Source organism: Oncorhynchus tshawytscha, linkage group LG03, assembly GCF_018296145.1.
Source record: "Oncorhynchus tshawytscha isolate Ot180627B linkage group LG03, Otsh_v2.0, whole genome shotgun sequence".
In the NCBI taxonomy this organism is placed as follows: domain Eukaryota; kingdom Metazoa; phylum Chordata; class Actinopteri; order Salmoniformes; family Salmonidae; genus Oncorhynchus; species Oncorhynchus tshawytscha.
In genome coordinates this window covers 29,145,663-29,163,849 of record NC_056431.1, presented here as the reverse complement: position 1 = coordinate 29,163,849, position 18,187 = coordinate 29,145,663, and the positions used below count along the sequence as shown (strand labels likewise).

The following is an 18,187-nucleotide window of genomic DNA, read 5'->3' as shown; positions in this document are numbered from 1 at the left end:
TATTCTCAGAACATGCGTAAATCTCCCCAGGTTTCACTTTGTATTAGCCCTACCTCAATACGGGTTGATACAATCTCACCAGAAAAAGACACCCAAGTGTTCTCTTTCAAGTTTATTTATTTAAGAAACCCCACAAATTATTTTCAAAAGCAAAAATGAAACTTGACAGTCATTTTAGTTTGAGTTAAACAATCGGAAACACACGCCCTTCCCCATGGAGTACATTTGGCTGGAACATGGTCATTCTCAAACTGTACAAATAAAGTGTTCACATTGACATACATAGTGATGTGTAATAAATGTGCTTCTGTCATACATAGTGACATGTAGTATAACTATCATACAGACGAGGGCTTTGATTCAATCTGAAGCGCGATACAAATTTAAAAGGCAATGTTCCCGCATTCGTGATAAATGCTGCATGTCAGCTCAATTGGAAAGGGCCTTAAATGAAATTGCGCTTCAGCGCTATGGATTGAATCGAGCCCAAGGTTATATTGCCCATTGATACACAGTCAGAGTGATAAAACCATTTTCCAATCCAGCTGCATGTATTCCCCTGAGAACACTTTTTGTTTTATAATACCAATCAAATGTGCACCTTTCAGCAGTCAGGGGATGTCAGATCTATAACTTATTGATGTTAAGAGAGACTGCAAGAAAATATAATAGAAATAGATCGCCAAAACGCAGGTTAGTATTCTGCAAAGGATATTCAATTCAAGGATTTTCCAGCATGTTGACAAGAGAAACAAACAAGAAAAATGGACAATCAAATATGGCATTCGCCATGCTGCAAGAGGATGTTCTAGCTGTTGTGATTGGCTCTTGGCTGTAAATGCTAAATCGTATGCACCTGTACGATTGTCATGTTTTCCATCTGCCCAGAGAAGCAGTGCATGGACAGCATTGTTGGACACAGGCTGAACGAAAGAACACACACATACCCACGTGCACAAGCGAGCGCGCACACAATTCCAGGGCAGTTATGAGAACACAGAAGGAAGGGGGGGGTAAGGTCATGTGACTCCAGCTGAGCAGAGGACTGAGGACCAGGACATATTGAACACCACATACTGATTAGTTTGTGATTTGGCCAATTGGATTAAAACAGCCGTGGGGATCTCAATCGTTGATCAGTGCCAGGATCATGCTGTGGAGGAGAAAGGAAGTGTGTGACAAGTGATGAAGTGACTATAAAACTAAACTTAAGCTCAGGCTAAACATCAAAGTTATCCTGTACTAAGCAATAAATGAAGCAGTAAGATTAGCTACGTTAGTACTGTAACATATGACAGCGACTAGCATATAGAATACCAGACAGGAAGGGCCAATCTCTTACCTGTACAGGTAGATGAAGAAGCAGAGCAGGTGGAAGCCGAGTTTGATCATGGACTCTTTCATGTGAGACTTTAGTTGTCCCCGGTTGTGGATCTCAGTGGGGTCAAACACCCCCATGTTTCCCATGGGCACCTTCCAAACCCTGTCGGATAAACAATAGGTAGAGGAAAACTAACAACACTTGAGACAAAAGAACAACTGCTTGGGGTTGGGATATATCTCTAAGAGTTGGGGAGTTTGAAAAGGGCTTACATGGGCTAGGGTAGTTATAGTATTACTTGTGGGCGCTGGAATTCCTGCTGAGCAGGATGTCAAGTTCAATAACGTCACTTCCTGGGGGAAGTTCAATAACATCACTGATTTCTGGGGGAAGGCAGACACAGTGAGCCACCTAGTCTGGGTTGGTGAAGAGATAGAGTGTGGAGTTGTAGGTACATGGGAACCATCATGGACAGCACACCCTCTGTTAATGCCAACACTCAGAACATCATACACCTGCCATATAGAGAGTGTGCTGGCTTTCTGTTTCCTGGCCTGGTACGGTGGGCAGTCAGTGGCTAATAAGGGTGTCCTCAGGCGGACTGTGAACCTGGGGTTCAAGCTCTGCGGGCTGCAATGCAGGGGACTTCAGAGCCACTATGATAAACAGGCAAGGGACAAGGCCAAGAGCATCATAGAGGAACCCACACGCAATCTTGCCCAATGATTTGAGCTGCTGCCCTCCAGAAGGCGATTAAGGGTCTCACTGTTCAGTAAGAATAGGAGGAAGGCAAGTTTCATTCCAGTAGCATGGTAAACAGTGGGACATAGGACAGACGCAGGCCCAATACACGGTCAGACAGTAGAATATGTGAAAATGGAAATGTGTGATTTGTATACTAACTTTCCAGTTTTCAGTACTGCATGTAATTTATTGTGTTGTGCTTGTATGCTGACGTCACAAAATGAATTTCAATGTAAATTTAAAAATAAAGTGTATCGTAAGGTTTACACACAGCCACTGATGACATCTCTGCGTGGACCCCCTCACTCCTCATACACAAAAGTGGCTTTACTGTTCACATAAGAAAAGAAGTTGCCGTTGATCATTAACATTCAGTTGTCATCTCAAACAGCAGGTACGGCGTATTTACCTGTACATGTTCCAGGTGGCCACAGGCAGGTTGAGTAGGAAGACAAACCAGTGCAGCGAGACGAGCATCAGCACTGTTGCCAGGGCCTGGCCTACCAGCTCTGGTACAACCCACTGCAGATACACATTATGAAAAGTATATGAGCACAAGCATACAGGACACAATAGATAAAAAGACAACTGGAGACAACGGGCCACAGAAGTATAAGTCAGGAAGTTGAAAGTTACTAACTATATGTAGGGTAAATCCATTTGAATTCAGTAACTTTTTGACTGCACCTCTTTTGATTTGAATGAAACCTTCCATACATAGGCCTATTTAACCATAGTAGAAATGCTCATAAAGTGTCTTTTTGGACCTGAATTCCAAAACATTCAAGAAATAAAGGTGCTCAAAGTTAACCCATTTTGCATACCCCCCCCCATACCACATCTTCATCACTGGAAAAGATAAACAGATGAGATTTATATAATTTAAAAGCTTACAAGCAGGGTTGTCAAATTGTTTGATAATTTGTAGATTTATTTTTGTAATATCATTTTTTTTTTAAACCTTTGTCAATTATCTAAAAACGCTATTCGCATATGCTGTAGCTTAGACCCTATTTGACAAGATTTTTGTGTTGTGTCATCGGTTAAGACACAACATGCTCCTGAATAAAGGGCGGGTGTCATGTTTTGGCTGATAAATGTACAAATATGGGAATAAAATTGAAAAGTCAAATTTCAAATGGTACCACAAAGATGGTTGGAGGGCCAGACATCAGCGAATGTTGACTGGAAAGGGTATACCTGTTGTTTCAAATTATACTGTCAATCGTCCATAGGATACCTATTGAAACCATAGAAATATAGATAATAGAATTGGCATAACTATTTACGTTGACAGTCGACGATGGGCGGTCATCTTTGTGGTAGTAATTAGAGGTTAAAATGTCAATTCAATTTAAATGTTAATAGTATACCAGCGAAATTGCAGTGGTCTGAAGGGATAGTTCCATTCTATGAATTATATTTCTATGATTGAAATGACACCCAACCTGTATTCAAGAGCATGTTGTGTCTCAACCGATGGCGGGCACAAGACAGAAACCTTAGATGATGTGAAATAGGATATATGAGAATATGAAAATATTTGCAGTTTATCCGTTTTTTGATCCTTTACATTAAAAGCTTTTTTTTTTTTTTTAAATGACAATTTATATTCCAATTTTTTTCTCTCCAAGAAATAAAATAGTTTGACAAAACTGTTTGTAAGCTTTTAAATGATATTAAATTATATTATTTCCAGTGAAGAAGACATTGATGTCTCATGGTATGGTGGGGTACGCAAAATTGGTAAACTGTTAGCATCTTTATCTCCTGAACCTTTTGGCAATCAGGTCCAAAAAGTCACTTTCTGACCACTTTTCCCATGGGCAAACATGTCTGGAAAGTTTAGTTTAAAACAAAAAGGGATCCTGACAAAAAGTGATTTCATTCAAATGGATTTAGGGATGGATCAACATTTAGAGAATGGTAACCTGAAGGAAAATGGGGGAGGGTCATACTTTATCAATTTTAGTCAAGGGGAGGGGTTAGTATTTTCTTAATCTAGTCCAGGGGACGGTTATGTAATTTGTAATTTGTCAAAAAATAAAGGGAACACTTAAACAACACAATGTAACTCCAAGTCAATCACACTTCTGTGAAATCAAACTGTCCACTTAGGAAGCAACACTGATTGACAATAAATTTCACATGCTGTTGTGCAAATGGAATAGACAACAGGTGGAAATTATAGGCAATTAGCAAGACACCCCCAATAAAGGAGTGGTTCTACAGGTGGTGACCACAGACCACTTCTCAGTTCCTATGCTTCCTGGCTGATGTTTTGGTCACTTTTGAATGCTGGCGATGCTTTCACTCTAGTGGTAGCATGAGACGGAGTCTACAACCCACACAAGTGGCTCAGGTAGTGCAGCTCATCCAGGATGGTACATCAATGCGAGCTGTGGCAAGAAGGTTTGCTGTGTCTGTCAGCGTAGTGTCCAGAGCATGGAGGCGCTACCAGGAGACAGGCCAGTACATCAGGAGACGTGGAGGAGGCCGTAGGAGGGCAACAACCCAGCAGCAGGACCGCTAACTCCGCATTTGTGCAAGGAGGAGCAGGAGGAGCACTGCCAGAGCCCTGCAAAATGACTTCCAGCAGCCCACAAATGTGCATGTGTCTGCTCAAACAGTCAGAAACAGACTCCATGAGAGTGGTATGAGGGCCCGGCGTCCACAGGTGGGGGTTGTGCTTACAGCCCAACACCGTGCAGGACGTTTGGCATTTGCCAGAGAACACCAAGATTGGCAAATTTGCCACTGGCGCCCTGTGCTCTTCACAGATGAAAGCAGGTTCACACTGAGCACATGTGACAGACGTGACAGAGTCTGGAGACACCGTGGAGAACGTTCTGCTGCCTGCAACATCCTCCAGCATGACCAGTTTGGCAGTGGGTCAGTCATGGTGTGGGGTGGCATTTCTTTGGGGGGCCGCACAGCCCTCCATGCTCCTGCCAGAGGTAGCCTGACTGCCATTAGGTACCGAGATGAGATCCTCAGACCCCTTGTGAGACCATATGCTGGTGCGGTTGGCCCTGGGTTCCTTCTAATGCAAGACAATGCTAGACCTCATGTGGCTGGAGTGTGCCAGCAGTTCCTGCAAGAGGAAGGCATTGATGCTCTGGACTGGCCCGCCCGTTCCCCAGACCTGAATCCAATTGAGCACATCTGGGACATCATGTCTCGCTCCATCCACAGACTGTCAAATTGAATTGCCAGTCTAGTGTAGATAATCATTGTAGCGTCTAAACTGCTGTGAAATATATTTTCCATAACGAAAAATATTGTATTTTCAGCTGTTTGAATGAAGATGGTGTACAAAACCTAAAGTAATGACGAGACAACTAAATGTAACGGAAGCATAGGATGCGCATGCACAACAGATCTACCCTTTCTTAGACTTGCTTTCAATGAGAATGACAGGTCTATAACCAGTGGCCAAAAAGTTACATATTGCAGCTTTAACTTTCATATCAGCGATGAAAAACCACAAAAGATACACTTACATACAGTACACAGTTTGGCAAAGTTACACCTTGCTGTGTAATTATTTTATTTTTTAAATACTCCAGACGGAATCTAATGTTCCAATGAAGGGAGTTCGATTTAGCTCGCCCGGTTAACCCGTTCTGTGGTCAAAAATAATGATTGCATTCGTTTTGACCACAGGCTGCCTCCCGGATTTGTGGAGTGGGTAACAAGGTGGGATATCTCTCTTTATTAGCTGGGTGCTCTGCCAGCAATTACCTAAAACGAAATCCCAAATTCAAGATCATTGGGAAACGCCGGCACACCAAAATGTGGCCCGGTGATGCTCGATTTACGATTCACAAGTGTATCTTTTGGTATTTGAAATATTATTTATCGCTAATGTGAAAGCTAAATCCCAGAGGTTTCCAAAGCCTTATCGCAAACGAGATTGAATGTTTCTAACCGTTAAAACAGTCTCGGGATTATATCATATACAGTGAGCCAGTGGTGGTCTACACCTTTAACCGTGAGCCCCAAAGGAAGGCTATGCCCCCTGGGTTCTCGAGAGCCAGCTAGCTGTGTGTGCATGCAAAAATATATATATTTGAAAGATGCTTACTCTGTTTAACTTCGAACAGCAGGCTCGTGCATTGATGTAGTCACACTCTAGATCGGAGAGGGTAATTATCTATTCATGAAGTTAAGGTATGTAAACTGTCTGGGCAGAGATGCATCAGGCTAGCTATACAGTAACATGTTCTCTATATTCTGAATGGCAGCTAACTCAAGCGAGGAAGCCATTGAATGCGTGGGAATGTGTGAGAAACAAGAGCTGACAGTCTAAGCGTACAGTAACCACTGAACTTTTGCTAGGGAAAAAAAACAAGCTGCAGATACCGCATCTAAAATATGTCAACACTGCTGTTGACAGCCAGAAGAACGGCATTTTAAAGTGCAAAGGACGAACAGGACGTTGGCTCACTGGCCCTGGCTGGCTAGTTCGCCAACGTCCGTTTATCAAGACAGAGCAGCACGGATTGGATTGATCCGGATTGATGCCAACGTTAACTAGCACCGTCTGCCACAGACAGGTGCCCACAAAGCACGAGCGCTAAAAACGTATTGATCATAACAAAGCATACCAATAGTGATCCAGTACACAACGTATTATCTAACGTTCAAGAAAAGGATACGAAGTACACAGCCAGAAAAATCAAAGCACAGCAGTCGACCAGCGATAGAATGAACACAGCCGCCTCCATCTTTCGTCTTCCGCATTCACTGCTATTTCCTGTTATTTTGAAAATAGGTGCAAATTGTTAGTTAGCTTTTACCTATGCTGCCACCTCTCGTACTGTAGTAGATAGTACAAACTACCGCCCATGAGACAGACCTACAGTATAATACAAATCAAAATAGCCTACAATACAAAGCATAGCCTGCAGTGAACTACATGCAGTTCAACTAGCACCGCAAGTTTAAGACCATATGCTATTCTCCTTCTTTACGTCTGGTCTTAACAAGAGATGGGTCACCGTTGTTTGATACTGGTTTCCTTTATTTATTTGGCGTGGCCTACGGCCAAATAGTAACCTGTGTTGAGTTTGGTTAATAAACTGGGAATTCGTAAACGCAATCCATTAGTTCATTTAGGATCTAGCCAGGTCATTACAATATTTTTACTGACCAGAATATGACGTATTTTTCTGACCACCATATGAGCAGTTGGTCATAATTGTGACCTCTATATTATGTCCTATGTTATGCAGCCAACTGGTCACAGTTAAGATCTCATCATAACCTGGTAACGAACACCTGACTACAGCTTGTTACCTACACCCTTAGAAAAAAAAGGTTCCAAAAGGGTTCTTCAGCTGTCCACGTAGAACCCTCTGTGGAAAGGGTTCTACCTGGAACCAAAAAGGGTTCTTCAAAGGGTTCTCCTATGGGGACAGCCGAATAACCCTTTAAGGTTCTAGATAACACCTTTTTTTTAAGAGTGTACTGTAAAATGTATTGCTGAGGATGAAGTTGGATATTGAAAACATTGTTCATTACATTTCTATTTGTTTCCATAGTCAGCAATTAAAGTTAATCTGCAACATATTCTTACATTTTAAACAGATCAAGCAATGGCAAAAACAAATCTAAATCACAATTTTTCGCACATCGGCGTACAGTAATTGTTTCATAATTCACCCACAGACATTACATGCATAGAAAGACTGGGACACAGAGTATATAAAGGCCAATTGTATTATTTGATTAATGATTAATAAGCATGGTTTGATGGGGTAGAGCCTCATCAAGGTCCTCTGAGCACAGAAGGCGATCTGGAGCGTAGTGGCTCTCTTGAAGAGTCGTGTGATGAGTCAGATCTGTAGTGAAGAGAATCAGCACATTACATCTCTATCAATTTTGTATTTTAAAAGAAAACTAGAAAAGGACATTCTCGAAGAAACTTTGTGGACTCAGCTGCCTATAGGTATTTCCATGGTGGTAGTTGACTAATTTTGTGGCAGTTATAGCTTAGATATGTCTTTAAAAAAGAGCAATTTGATCATATGCATAGTTTACATCCTACACCACCCCGGTCAGGGGCATATTTTAGTACTTTCCAGAGGGCCCGCAACATATCAACCTACTGAGTTTTCTGGCTTTTCATGGCACTTACTGTAAGCATAAAAAGAGAAGAAAATAAATGAATGATTGGCATACTGTGGGCATGCAGGACATTGTCGTGACTTTTCCTTCAGTAATCTGATGACTGTTATTTATTTAATCCACTACCTATGTTTAATTGTTACCCGATTCAATTAATCATGTAACAATTAACTCATTAGGATTTGGGGCACCATAGAAGAGGTTAAAGAGTTACCATCGCCTGAATTAAACTCTATAAAGGTATATATCTATTACATCGATAAACAGTCATCTTATTAATCATTACCTCCTTGCATCTGAAAAAAACCCAGCCTTGCGCATTATTCAGTACTACACAAATTGGTTTAATTATTTATGTACTAGCTAACTAACACAGAATACACACACTTACTACATGAGACAAAGGTTCCTAGTGGACTGACACAATATGGCATTTTACCCAGTGAGCGAAAGAGAGACATTTCAGAATTATTCTCACAGTAACGCTAATCATATAGTTTGCACACGAATCGCCGCCCGCTTGGAATAAGAAATCATGAATGTGTTTGCGTGTGGGTTCCCTTGTCCATTGTGTAGTCCTGAACAGAACTACAGAGTTCACTCTTCCATTCGCTCATGAAGCTGCTTATTTGAAGATAAGCCAGCCGTGTCGATGGTTCCAGTGGGGTGATGAGAGTATCATGCTACAGTGATTTGAGACTCGTAGTAGGATGGGATGGTTTGAAGAGTTTGAGATATTTGACTCAGGACAGCTAATCAGCTGTACCAGTGATTGCCTGAGGGGGGAGTTTGTCGCCTCTTGCTCCTCGTGTTGATTTTTCAGGGTTCAGGATTCAAACCACTATGGACATGAGCTGTAGCTCTTCGTCTCTCTGGTCTAAAGGAAGGCGAGTTCATTTCTTCACCTCGTGTTGAGGTTCAAAGTTCCAACCATTTCAGACGTGTAGCGACCGCTCCACACTTTTCTGGTCTAATGTTAATTTCGTTACCAAGGCTTTTTATGCACTCTGGCCAAAGGGGACGGCTCCGTCCGTCTGTCACGCTCTTCTGGCCTCACACAGGACGTGGCTACTTAATGTGCAAATAATAGGATTAGAAGTTCTCTCTTATGACTCCTAAAATCACATCCATATCATTTTTCATATCCTATGCACAACGTATTGGATGGAAACTTGACAGATTTCCATGTTACAGTATTTTGTCCATACAGTTTTTAATGACATCACAAAATGAAAAACAATATGACATTAGTGATCTACATCTCCCCACTGACCATTCCCCACATTCTTTATGTTAGAAATATTGTTCCATTGTTCACTTTTTGGACGTTAGAGTTTTGGGTGGGGAAAAAGTCTCTGGAGACAAAGGGACATTCCTTTAGCCAATACTGGAGGGTAGAGAGAGAGAGTCCTCTCCTGCTTAATTTACGACCGGGTGTTGAGGTGTCAAACCCCCACTCCAGTTCCATCCTCCCCTCTGCCAAACTGATCTGACCCATTGTGATCCTCACAGGACAGTCATGACAACATGACAGAACAGTAACGTACAGTAAAATATTTTTAACAGAATCACTAAAAAGGTATAGCAAAGGCATGTTTGCTCCTCTGTCCCTTCATATAGAAGTGGGAAATTAATATATTAGTCATCAATCTGAAACAGTTTAAGAAAGAGGATATCAACATTAAACAGAAGTAGGATAATGACAATTTTAACCCATTTTAAATGGTAAAGTTTTGCTTAATCCTAATACATGTTGTGATATTTATACAACCTTTTAGAAACACACACTCCATAATCCTGAGGACATTGTCCCTGACAGAGGTTCCCCCAATTGAGGACAGCTTGGCAGTCTTAAAAGAAATATACATTTAGCTTTGTGTAAAGAGGAAATAAAGAGACAATAACATATTATCTTGTTCAAAAGTTGTCTGACATATCATTCTTCCTCTTCTCTGCAACTGCGCACGTATGTGAGTTTGAGTGAGCGACAGGGAGAATGAGCAAGAGAGAAAAGGAAGAAACTTTACATGACTCACCAAGGTAGATGTCTGTTGAATCAGGACACAAGGGTTTTGCATCTGAAAAAAAATTGCTTTACAAATGTATTCTATTAGAAGTGGTGCTATATCAAATGGATCTACTTACACCACACTCTTAGTGTTCCAAAAGGGTTATTTGGCTGTCCCAATAGGAGAACCCTTTGAAGAACCCATTTTGGTTCCAGGTAGAACTATTTTTAGTTCCAGGTAGAACTATTTTTGGTTCCAGGTAGAACCCTTTAGGGTTCTATGTAAACTCCTCTGTGGAAAGGTTTCTACCTGGAACCAAAAAGGTTTTTTCAAAGGGTTATTTTATGGGGACAGCTGATGAACTCTTTTAGGATTGAGATACCACTTGATAGTTTTTTGCAAATCAACTCAGCCAAATCTCAGAGTTCTATTTAACCAGGTCAGTAACTCGGTTGCTCTGCAACAACACAGCTGATGTTCATATTCTTAGCTCGCTAGCTTGTCTGAAATCCAGCAGCTAACACCAGTCAGCTAACGAACAGGCAAAGAAAGGTAAGTAGCTATATTTGTTTATGGAAGGTTTATTACATAAATTGTATTTTATTTTTATTTTTATTTCACCTTTATTTAACCAGGTAGGCTAGTTGAGAACAAGTTCTCATTTACAACTGCGACCTGGCCAAGATAAAGCATAGCAGTGTGAACAGACAACACAGAGTTACACATGGAGTAAACAATTAACAAGTCAATAACACAGTAGAAAAAAAAGAAAAAAAGAGTATATACATTGTGTGCAAAAGGCATGAGGAGGTAGGCGAATAATTACAATTTTGCAGATTAACACTGGAGTGATAAATTATCAGATGGTCATGTACAGGTAGAGATACTGGTGTGCAAAAGAGCAGAAAAGTAAATAAATATAAACAGTATGGGGATGAGGTAGGTAAATTGGGTGGGCTATGTACCGATAGACTATGTACAGCTGCAGCGATCGGTTAGCTGCTCAGATAGCATATGTTTGAAGTTGGTGAGGGAGATAAAAGTCTCCAACTTCAGCGATTTTTGCAATTCGTTCCAGTCACAGGCAGCAGAGAACTGGAATGAAAGGCGGCCAAATGAGGTGTTGGCTTTAGGGATGATCAGTGAGATACACCTGCTGGAGCGCGTGCTACGGGTGGGTGTTGCCATCGTGACCAGTGAACTGAGATAAGGCGGAGCTTTACCTAGCATGGACTTGTAGATGACCTGGAGCCAGTGGGTCTGGCGATGAATATGTAGCGAGGGCCAGCCGACTAGAGCATACAGGTCGCAGTGGTGGGTGGTATAAGGTGCTTTAGTAACAAAACGGAAAGCACTGTGATAAACTGCATCCAGTTTGCTGAGTAGAGTATTGGAAGCTATTTTGTAGATGATATCGCCGAAGTCGAGGATCGGTAGGATAGTCTGTTTTACTAGGGTAAGTTTGGCGGCGTGAGTGAAGGAGGCTTTGTTGCGGAATAGAAAGCCGACTCTAGATTTGATTTTAGATTGGAGATGTTTGATATGAGTCTGGAAGGAGAGTTTACAGTCTAGTCAGACACCTAGGTACTTATAGATGTCCACATATTCTAGGTCGGAACCATCCAGGGTGGTGATGCTAGTCGGGCGTGCAGGTGCAGGCAGCGAATGGTTGAAAAGCATGCATTTGGTTTTACTAGCGTTTAAGAGCAGTTGGAGGCCACGGAAGGAGTGTTGTATGTTGTTGAAGCTCGTTTGGAGGTTAGATAGCACAGTGTCCAAGGAAGGGCCGGAAGTATACAGAATGGTGTCGTCTGCGTAGAGGTGGATCAGGGAATCGCCCGCAGCAAGAGCAACATCATTGATATATACAGAGAAAAGATTCAGCCCGTGAATTGAACCCTGTGGCACCCCCATAGAGACTGCCAGAGGACCGGACAACATGCCCTCCGATTTGACACACTGAACTCTGTCTGCAAAGTAGTTGGTGAATCAGGCAAGGCAGTCATTAGAAAAACCGAGGCTACTGAGTCTGCCGATAAGAATATGGTGATTGACAGAGTCGAAAGCCTTGGCCAGGTCGATGAAGACGGCTGCACAGTACTGTCTTTTATCGATGGCGGTTATGATGTCGTTTAGTACCTTGAGCGTGGCTGAGGTGCACCCGTGACCGGCTCGGAAACCAGATTGCACAGCGGAGAAGGTACGGTGGGATTCGAGATGGTCAGTGACCTGTTTGTTGACTTGGCTTTCGAAGACCTTAGATAGGCAGGGCAGGATGGATATAGGTCTGTAACAGTTTGGGTCCAGGGTGTCTCCCCCTTTGAAGAGGGGGATGATTGCGGCAGCTTTCCAATCCTTGGGGATCTCAGACGATATGAAAGAGAGGTTGAACAGGCTGGTAATAGGGGTTGCGACAATGGCGGCGGATAGTTTCAGAAATAGAGGGTCCAGATTGTCAAGCCCAGCTGATTTGTACGGGTCCAGGTTTTGCAGCTCTTTCAGAAAATCTGCCATCTGGATTTGGGTAAAGGAGAACCTGGAGAGGCTTAGGCGAGTAGCTGCGGGGGGGTGGAGCTGTTGGCCGAGGTTGGAGTAGCCAGGAGGAAGGCATGGCCAGCCATTGAGAAATGCTTGTTGAAGTTTTCGATAATCATGGATTTATTGGTGGTGACCGTGTTACCTAGCCTCAGTGCAGTGGGCAGCTGGGAGGAGGTGCTCTTGTTCTCCATGGACTTTACAGTGTCCCAGAACTTTTTGGAGTTAGAGCTACAGGATGCAAATTTCTGCCTGAAGAAGCTGGCTTTGGCTTTCCTGACTGACTGCGTCTATTGGTTCCTGACTTCCCTGAACAGTTGCATATTGCGGGGACTATTCGATGCTGTTGCAGTCCGCCATTAGCTAGCTAGCTAGAGTCAGACATCAACAGCGTTAGTTTACATCCAAATGTAAATGTAAGCCAGTCCTACATTTTTGCAACACTACTAGTAGCTAGCTACTCCATAGTCCAAGTTACAGTAAGAGCTAGCTACCTTCAGCCACATTTCTCTGTCAGACAGGACACTACTCAAACTGCTGCGAAAACAAATGGCTTGCTAATGATATTAACAGCGCCTCTGGCTCTGTTGTGCAGTGACTGCAGTCTGCAAATTCATGTTTGGTAGCATCAGAAAAACTCACCGGTTTAACATCCATAATGTCCATCTTAGTTCTTATTGCAGGACTTTGACTGTGGGAAATCACCTTTCCAACCAGTCTATTGTGTGTATTGACCATTCATACTGCTCTCTACAGCCTAACCTATGAATTGTGCACCCATGAAATGGGGTATCTGCATTCATAGTGGCACTCAGAACACAACTATGTAGAGTTTACACAAATATTAACGTCTTAGCTCTTATTGTGCAGAAAAAACACTAATTAGTAAAACAAAGAGAAACTAAATAATTGTAGCTGAGTGTGTCCACAACATAAACACATGAAAAGTAAGAAATATGTAGTCACATTTCTGAAGGACGCACACTGGCCTTGGCTAAAACAAAGCATGCTAACTAAAGGAAATCACAGGAGATGACTGGAACTTGTAACTTTTCTCTCGTTACTTCCTTCTCCTCAGAGCTGGAGAACGCCCAGCATGCTCTGCATCACATCACTGGTGGGCAGAGCTACAGCTCTACTACTTTGAGCTAATATTTATTCTCTGTGGCCTTTTGTAACAAGTAAAGCGACACAGTGGGAGGGACATTATTGGAGAAAGTGGATCCCTGCCTTTTGGCAGTAGTCTCAGGCTGGGTAGAAAATAATTTGGGAACTGTTAAATCTGTAAAGGTAGCTCGAAGTGGACTTGTGATGTTTTTCTGTTCAGAGGAGCGGATGTCTTGCTTCACGCGACTAGGGACAAGACCTGTGACTTGCTTTTCTTATTCAGAGCAGGAAGACTTTGAAAGGAGTGATTACTGCAGTGGCATTGAGGTGGAGCAACTGAAATTGAAAATTCCCTGTGTCTGTGACACCCTCCGATTGGTGCGACGCAGACCAGGTAGTGAGCTTGGTGAAACTGAGGAGACATTGTCTGTCCTTTTGAGTTTTGAAACAGAACCTTTACCTGATAAAGTCATGTTAGGATATGTCAGATATCCAGTGAGTCCAAATAACTTGTGCCGAACCCACTAAGGTGTTTCAGATGCCAAGCTTATGGTCATGTTGCAGAAGTGTGTAGGAGGGAGATTAGGATATGTGAGAAGTGTCCAGGAGATCATGGGACGAAGGAATTTGTAGTATCGGCGGGAAAAACTGAGTGTGGGGGGGCTTATGTTGCTGGGGATCAGAAGAGAGAGATAAAGGTATGAGAGAGAGAAAGGTTGAAGTTGCCAGGGTCAGAGTAGAACAGAAGGTGCTGTATACTGAGACAGTGAAGAGAGTAGAGGATGATTGATCAAGGGTGAGTACTAGGCCTAGGCCAATACAGAGTGATACAAATTTGTTCTTCAGTAAGGTTTGCTTCTTAGCGTTCATTCCCATGGTTATCAGCTGTACCACAGAAATGGAAGGGAAATCACAGAAAATAGATGTTATGGTGGCATCTGCAGAGAAGTACTTGGGTGTACAAGGTTTTACGAAGTGTGTTGAACAAAAGAGTCCCTTTCTCCCAGTCCATTGGCCTGGTGTAGGATCAGTTAGGGTCAAAGTAGTGGAATGGGGTGGTGATGTAGATTTGTATTAAATAGTGGTATATACAGTACCAGTCAAAAGTTTGGACACACCTACTCATTCAAGGGTTTTTGTTTATTTGTACTATTTTCTACATTGTAGACATCAAAACTATGAAATTACACAAATTAAATAATGTGGTAACCAAAAAAGTGTTAAACAAATCAAAATGTATGTTATATTTTAGATTCTTCGATGTAGCAACCCTTTGCCTTGATGACATCTTTGCACACGCTTGGCATTCTCAACCAGTTTCATGAGGTAGTCACCTGGATTGCTTTTCCAACAGTCTTGAAGGAGTTCCCACATATGCTTAGCAATTGTTTGGCTGCTTTTAGTTCACTCTGCGGTCCAACTCATCCCAAACCATCTCAATTGCGTTGAGGTTGGGTCATTGTAGAGGCCAGGTCATCTGATGCAGCACTCCATCACTCTCCTTCTTGGTCAAATAGCCCTTTCGCAGCCTGGTGGTGTGGATGGCGTATCGCTGCAGAATGCTGTGGTAGCCATGCTGGTTAAGTGTGCTTTGAATTCTAAATAAATCAAAGCACCACCACACCTCCTCCTCCGTGCTTCACGGTGGGAACCATACATGCAGAGATCATCCGTTCACCTACTCTGCCCTTCCTGCTTCCTGTGAAGCATTTTATTTGGGCTGCAATCCGAGGTGCAGTTAATTGCCGATTTCTGAGTCTGGTAACTCTAATGAACTTATCCTCTGCAGCAGAGGTAACTCTGGATCTTCCTTTCCCGTGGCGGTCCTCATGAGAGCCTGTTTCATCATAGCGCTCGATGGTTTTTGCAACTGCACCTTTCCGGATTGACTGACCTTCATGTCTTAAAGTAATGATGGACTGTCGTTTCGCTGTCCTTATTTGAGCTATTCTTGCCATAATATGGACTAGGTCTTTTACTAAATAGGGCTATCTTCTGTTTACCAACCCTACCTTGTCACAATACAACTGATTGGCTCAAACACATACATTTACTTTTAACAAGGCACACCTGTTAATTAAAATTCCAGGTGACTACCTCATGAAGCTGGTTGACTGGTACTGTATGTGTAGGGTTAGTTGGTGGTGCAGTATTTTCCTTTTCCTTCCTTTTTTATTGTTTTATCACAAAATGTAAATTGATTGACCACACAGTAGGTGGCGGTATGCACAAACAAAATCTGCAAACGCCAAGATACCAAAGAAGAATAAGTACACATAAGGCTTTGCATTTAGTCCAAAAAGTGTATTACTTTACTGTGTTTCTTTGCATATTACTTTAGTGCCTTGTTGCATACATATGCATATTTTTCTTTTCACTCTGTTAAATCAGTATTGTGGAGTCACTACAATGTTGATCCATCCTTAGTTTTCTCCAATCACAGCCATTGAAATCAACGTTACAATCACCAATGGTCTCATGGTGAAGCTGTTTCCTTCCTGTCCTGCAGCTCAGTTCAGAAGGACGACTGCATATTTGATGTGTCTGGCTGATTTAATACATCATCTACAGCATAATTATTAATTTGACCATGCAAAAAGATGTCTGATTTGTTATTGTTACCCATCTACCCTTCTTTAATGAGGCTTTCGAAAGATAATTTTGTCTTTGTAGCTGAATCTGTGCTTGAAATTCAATACTTGACTGAGGGACCTTACAGATGTTGTATGTTTGACGGACAGAGGAAGGGGTAGTCATCAAGAAATCATGTCAACCCCTATTATTTCACACAGAGTGAGTCTATATAACGTATGTGATTTGTTAAGCCAAATGTTACTTCTGAAATGATTTAGGCTTGCCGAAACAAATGGGTTGAATACTTAGACAATGACTGATTTATTTAATTTGTAGAATTTTCTTTTCACTTTGACATTCTGCAGCATTTTCTGTAGATCAATGACAAAAACGATGCAATTCAATCTATTTCAATCCCACTTTGAAACTCACATTTATTTATTTTTAGTTCAATGGGGGTGTAGATTTTCTATAAGCACTGTATGTATATATATATATACATATGTATATCTCACTATATATATAAACTCAGCACAAAAATGTATGTCCCCTTTTCAGGGCCCTGTCTTTCAAAGATAATTTGTAAAAATCCAAATAACTTCACAGATCTTCATTGTAAAGGGTTTAAACACTGTTTCCCATGCTTGTTCAATGAACCATAAACAATTAATGAACATTCACCAGTGGAACGGTCGTTAAGACACTAACAGCTTAGGCAATTAAGGTCACAGTTATGAAAACTTAGGACACTGAAGAGGCCTTTCTACTGACTCTGAAAAACACCAAAAGAAAGATGCCCAGGGTCCCTGCTCATCTGCGTGAACATGCCTTAGGCATGCTGTAAGGAGGCATGAGGACCGCAGATGTGGCCAAATAAATTGCAAATGTCCGTACAGTGAGACGCCTAAGACAGCGCTACAAGGAGACAGGACGGACAGCTGATCGTCCTCGCAGTGGCTGACCATGTGTAACAACACCTGCACAGGATCGGTACATCCAAACATCACACCTGCGGGACAGGTACAGGATGGCAACAACAACTGCCCGAGTTACACTAGGAATACACAATCCCTCCATCAGTGCTCAGACTGAGAGAGGCTGGACTGAGGGCTTGTAGGCCTGTTGTAAGGCAGGTCCTCACCAGACATCACCGGCAACAACGTCGCCTATGGGGAAAAACCCACTGGCCCTGGACCAGACAGGACTGGCAAAAAGTGCTCTTCACTGACGAGTCGCGTTTTTGTTTTTGATGGTCGGATTCACTTTTATCGTCAAAGGAATGAGCGTTATACCGTGCATTACTCTGGAGCAGGATCGATCGGTAGAGGGTCCGTCGTTGTTTGGGGCGGTGTGTCACAGCATCATCGGACTGAGCCTGTTGTCATTGCAGACAATCTCAACTCTGTGCGTTACAGGGAAGACATCTTCCTCCCTCATGTGGTACCCTTCCTGTAGGCTCATCATGACATGACCCTCCATCATGACAATTCCACCAGCCATACTGTTAATTCTGTGAGTGATTTCCTGAAAGACAGGAATGTCAGTGTTCTGCCATGGCCAGCGAAGAGCCCGGATCTCAATCCCATTGAGCATGTCTGGGACCTGTTGGATCAGAGGGTGAGGGCTAGGGCCATTCCCCCTAGAAATGTCTGGGAACTTGCAGGTGCCTTGGTGGAAGAGTGGGGTAACATCTCACAGCAAGAACTGGCAAATCTGGTGCAGTCCATGAGGAGGAGATGCACTGCAGTACTTAATGCAGCTGGTG

The 18,187-nt window shown here is 42.5% G+C and overlaps 1 protein-coding gene across 1 annotated transcript; it reads right to left on the bottom strand.

Annotated features, from left to right (window-relative positions):
- Window positions 1–99: 99 nt before the first annotated feature.
- cnih4 (cornichon family AMPA receptor auxiliary protein 4) lies at window positions 100–6,853 on the bottom strand. Its single transcript, XM_024401957.2, has 5 exons — window positions 6,727–6,853; window positions 6,153–6,221; window positions 2,475–2,587; window positions 1,343–1,483; window positions 100–1,153 (listed from the first exon to the last, which is right to left on the bottom strand). The coding sequence occupies exons 1-5, from the start codon at window positions 6,793–6,795 to the stop codon at window positions 1,126–1,128; spliced, it is 420 nt and encodes a 139-aa protein (XP_024257725.1). The 5' UTR covers window positions 6,796–6,853; the 3' UTR covers window positions 100–1,125.
- Window positions 6,854–18,187: the final 11,334 nt, after the last annotated feature.

Excerpts from the sequence above, each read along its gene's own strand:
- cnih4 (XM_024401957.2), bottom strand. The coding sequence starts at position 6,795 with ATGGAGGCGGCTGTGTTCATTCTATCGCTGGTCGACTGCTGTGCTTTG. Across the intron at positions 6,222-6,726 it reads TTTTTCTGGCTGTGTACTTC|ATAATTACCCTCTCCGATCT; the intron begins GTATCCTTTTCT and ends CTTCATGAATAG. Across the intron at positions 1,484-2,474 it reads GCCACCTGGAACATGTACAG|GGTTTGGAAGGTGCCCATGG; the intron begins GTAAATACGCCG and ends TTTATCCGACAG.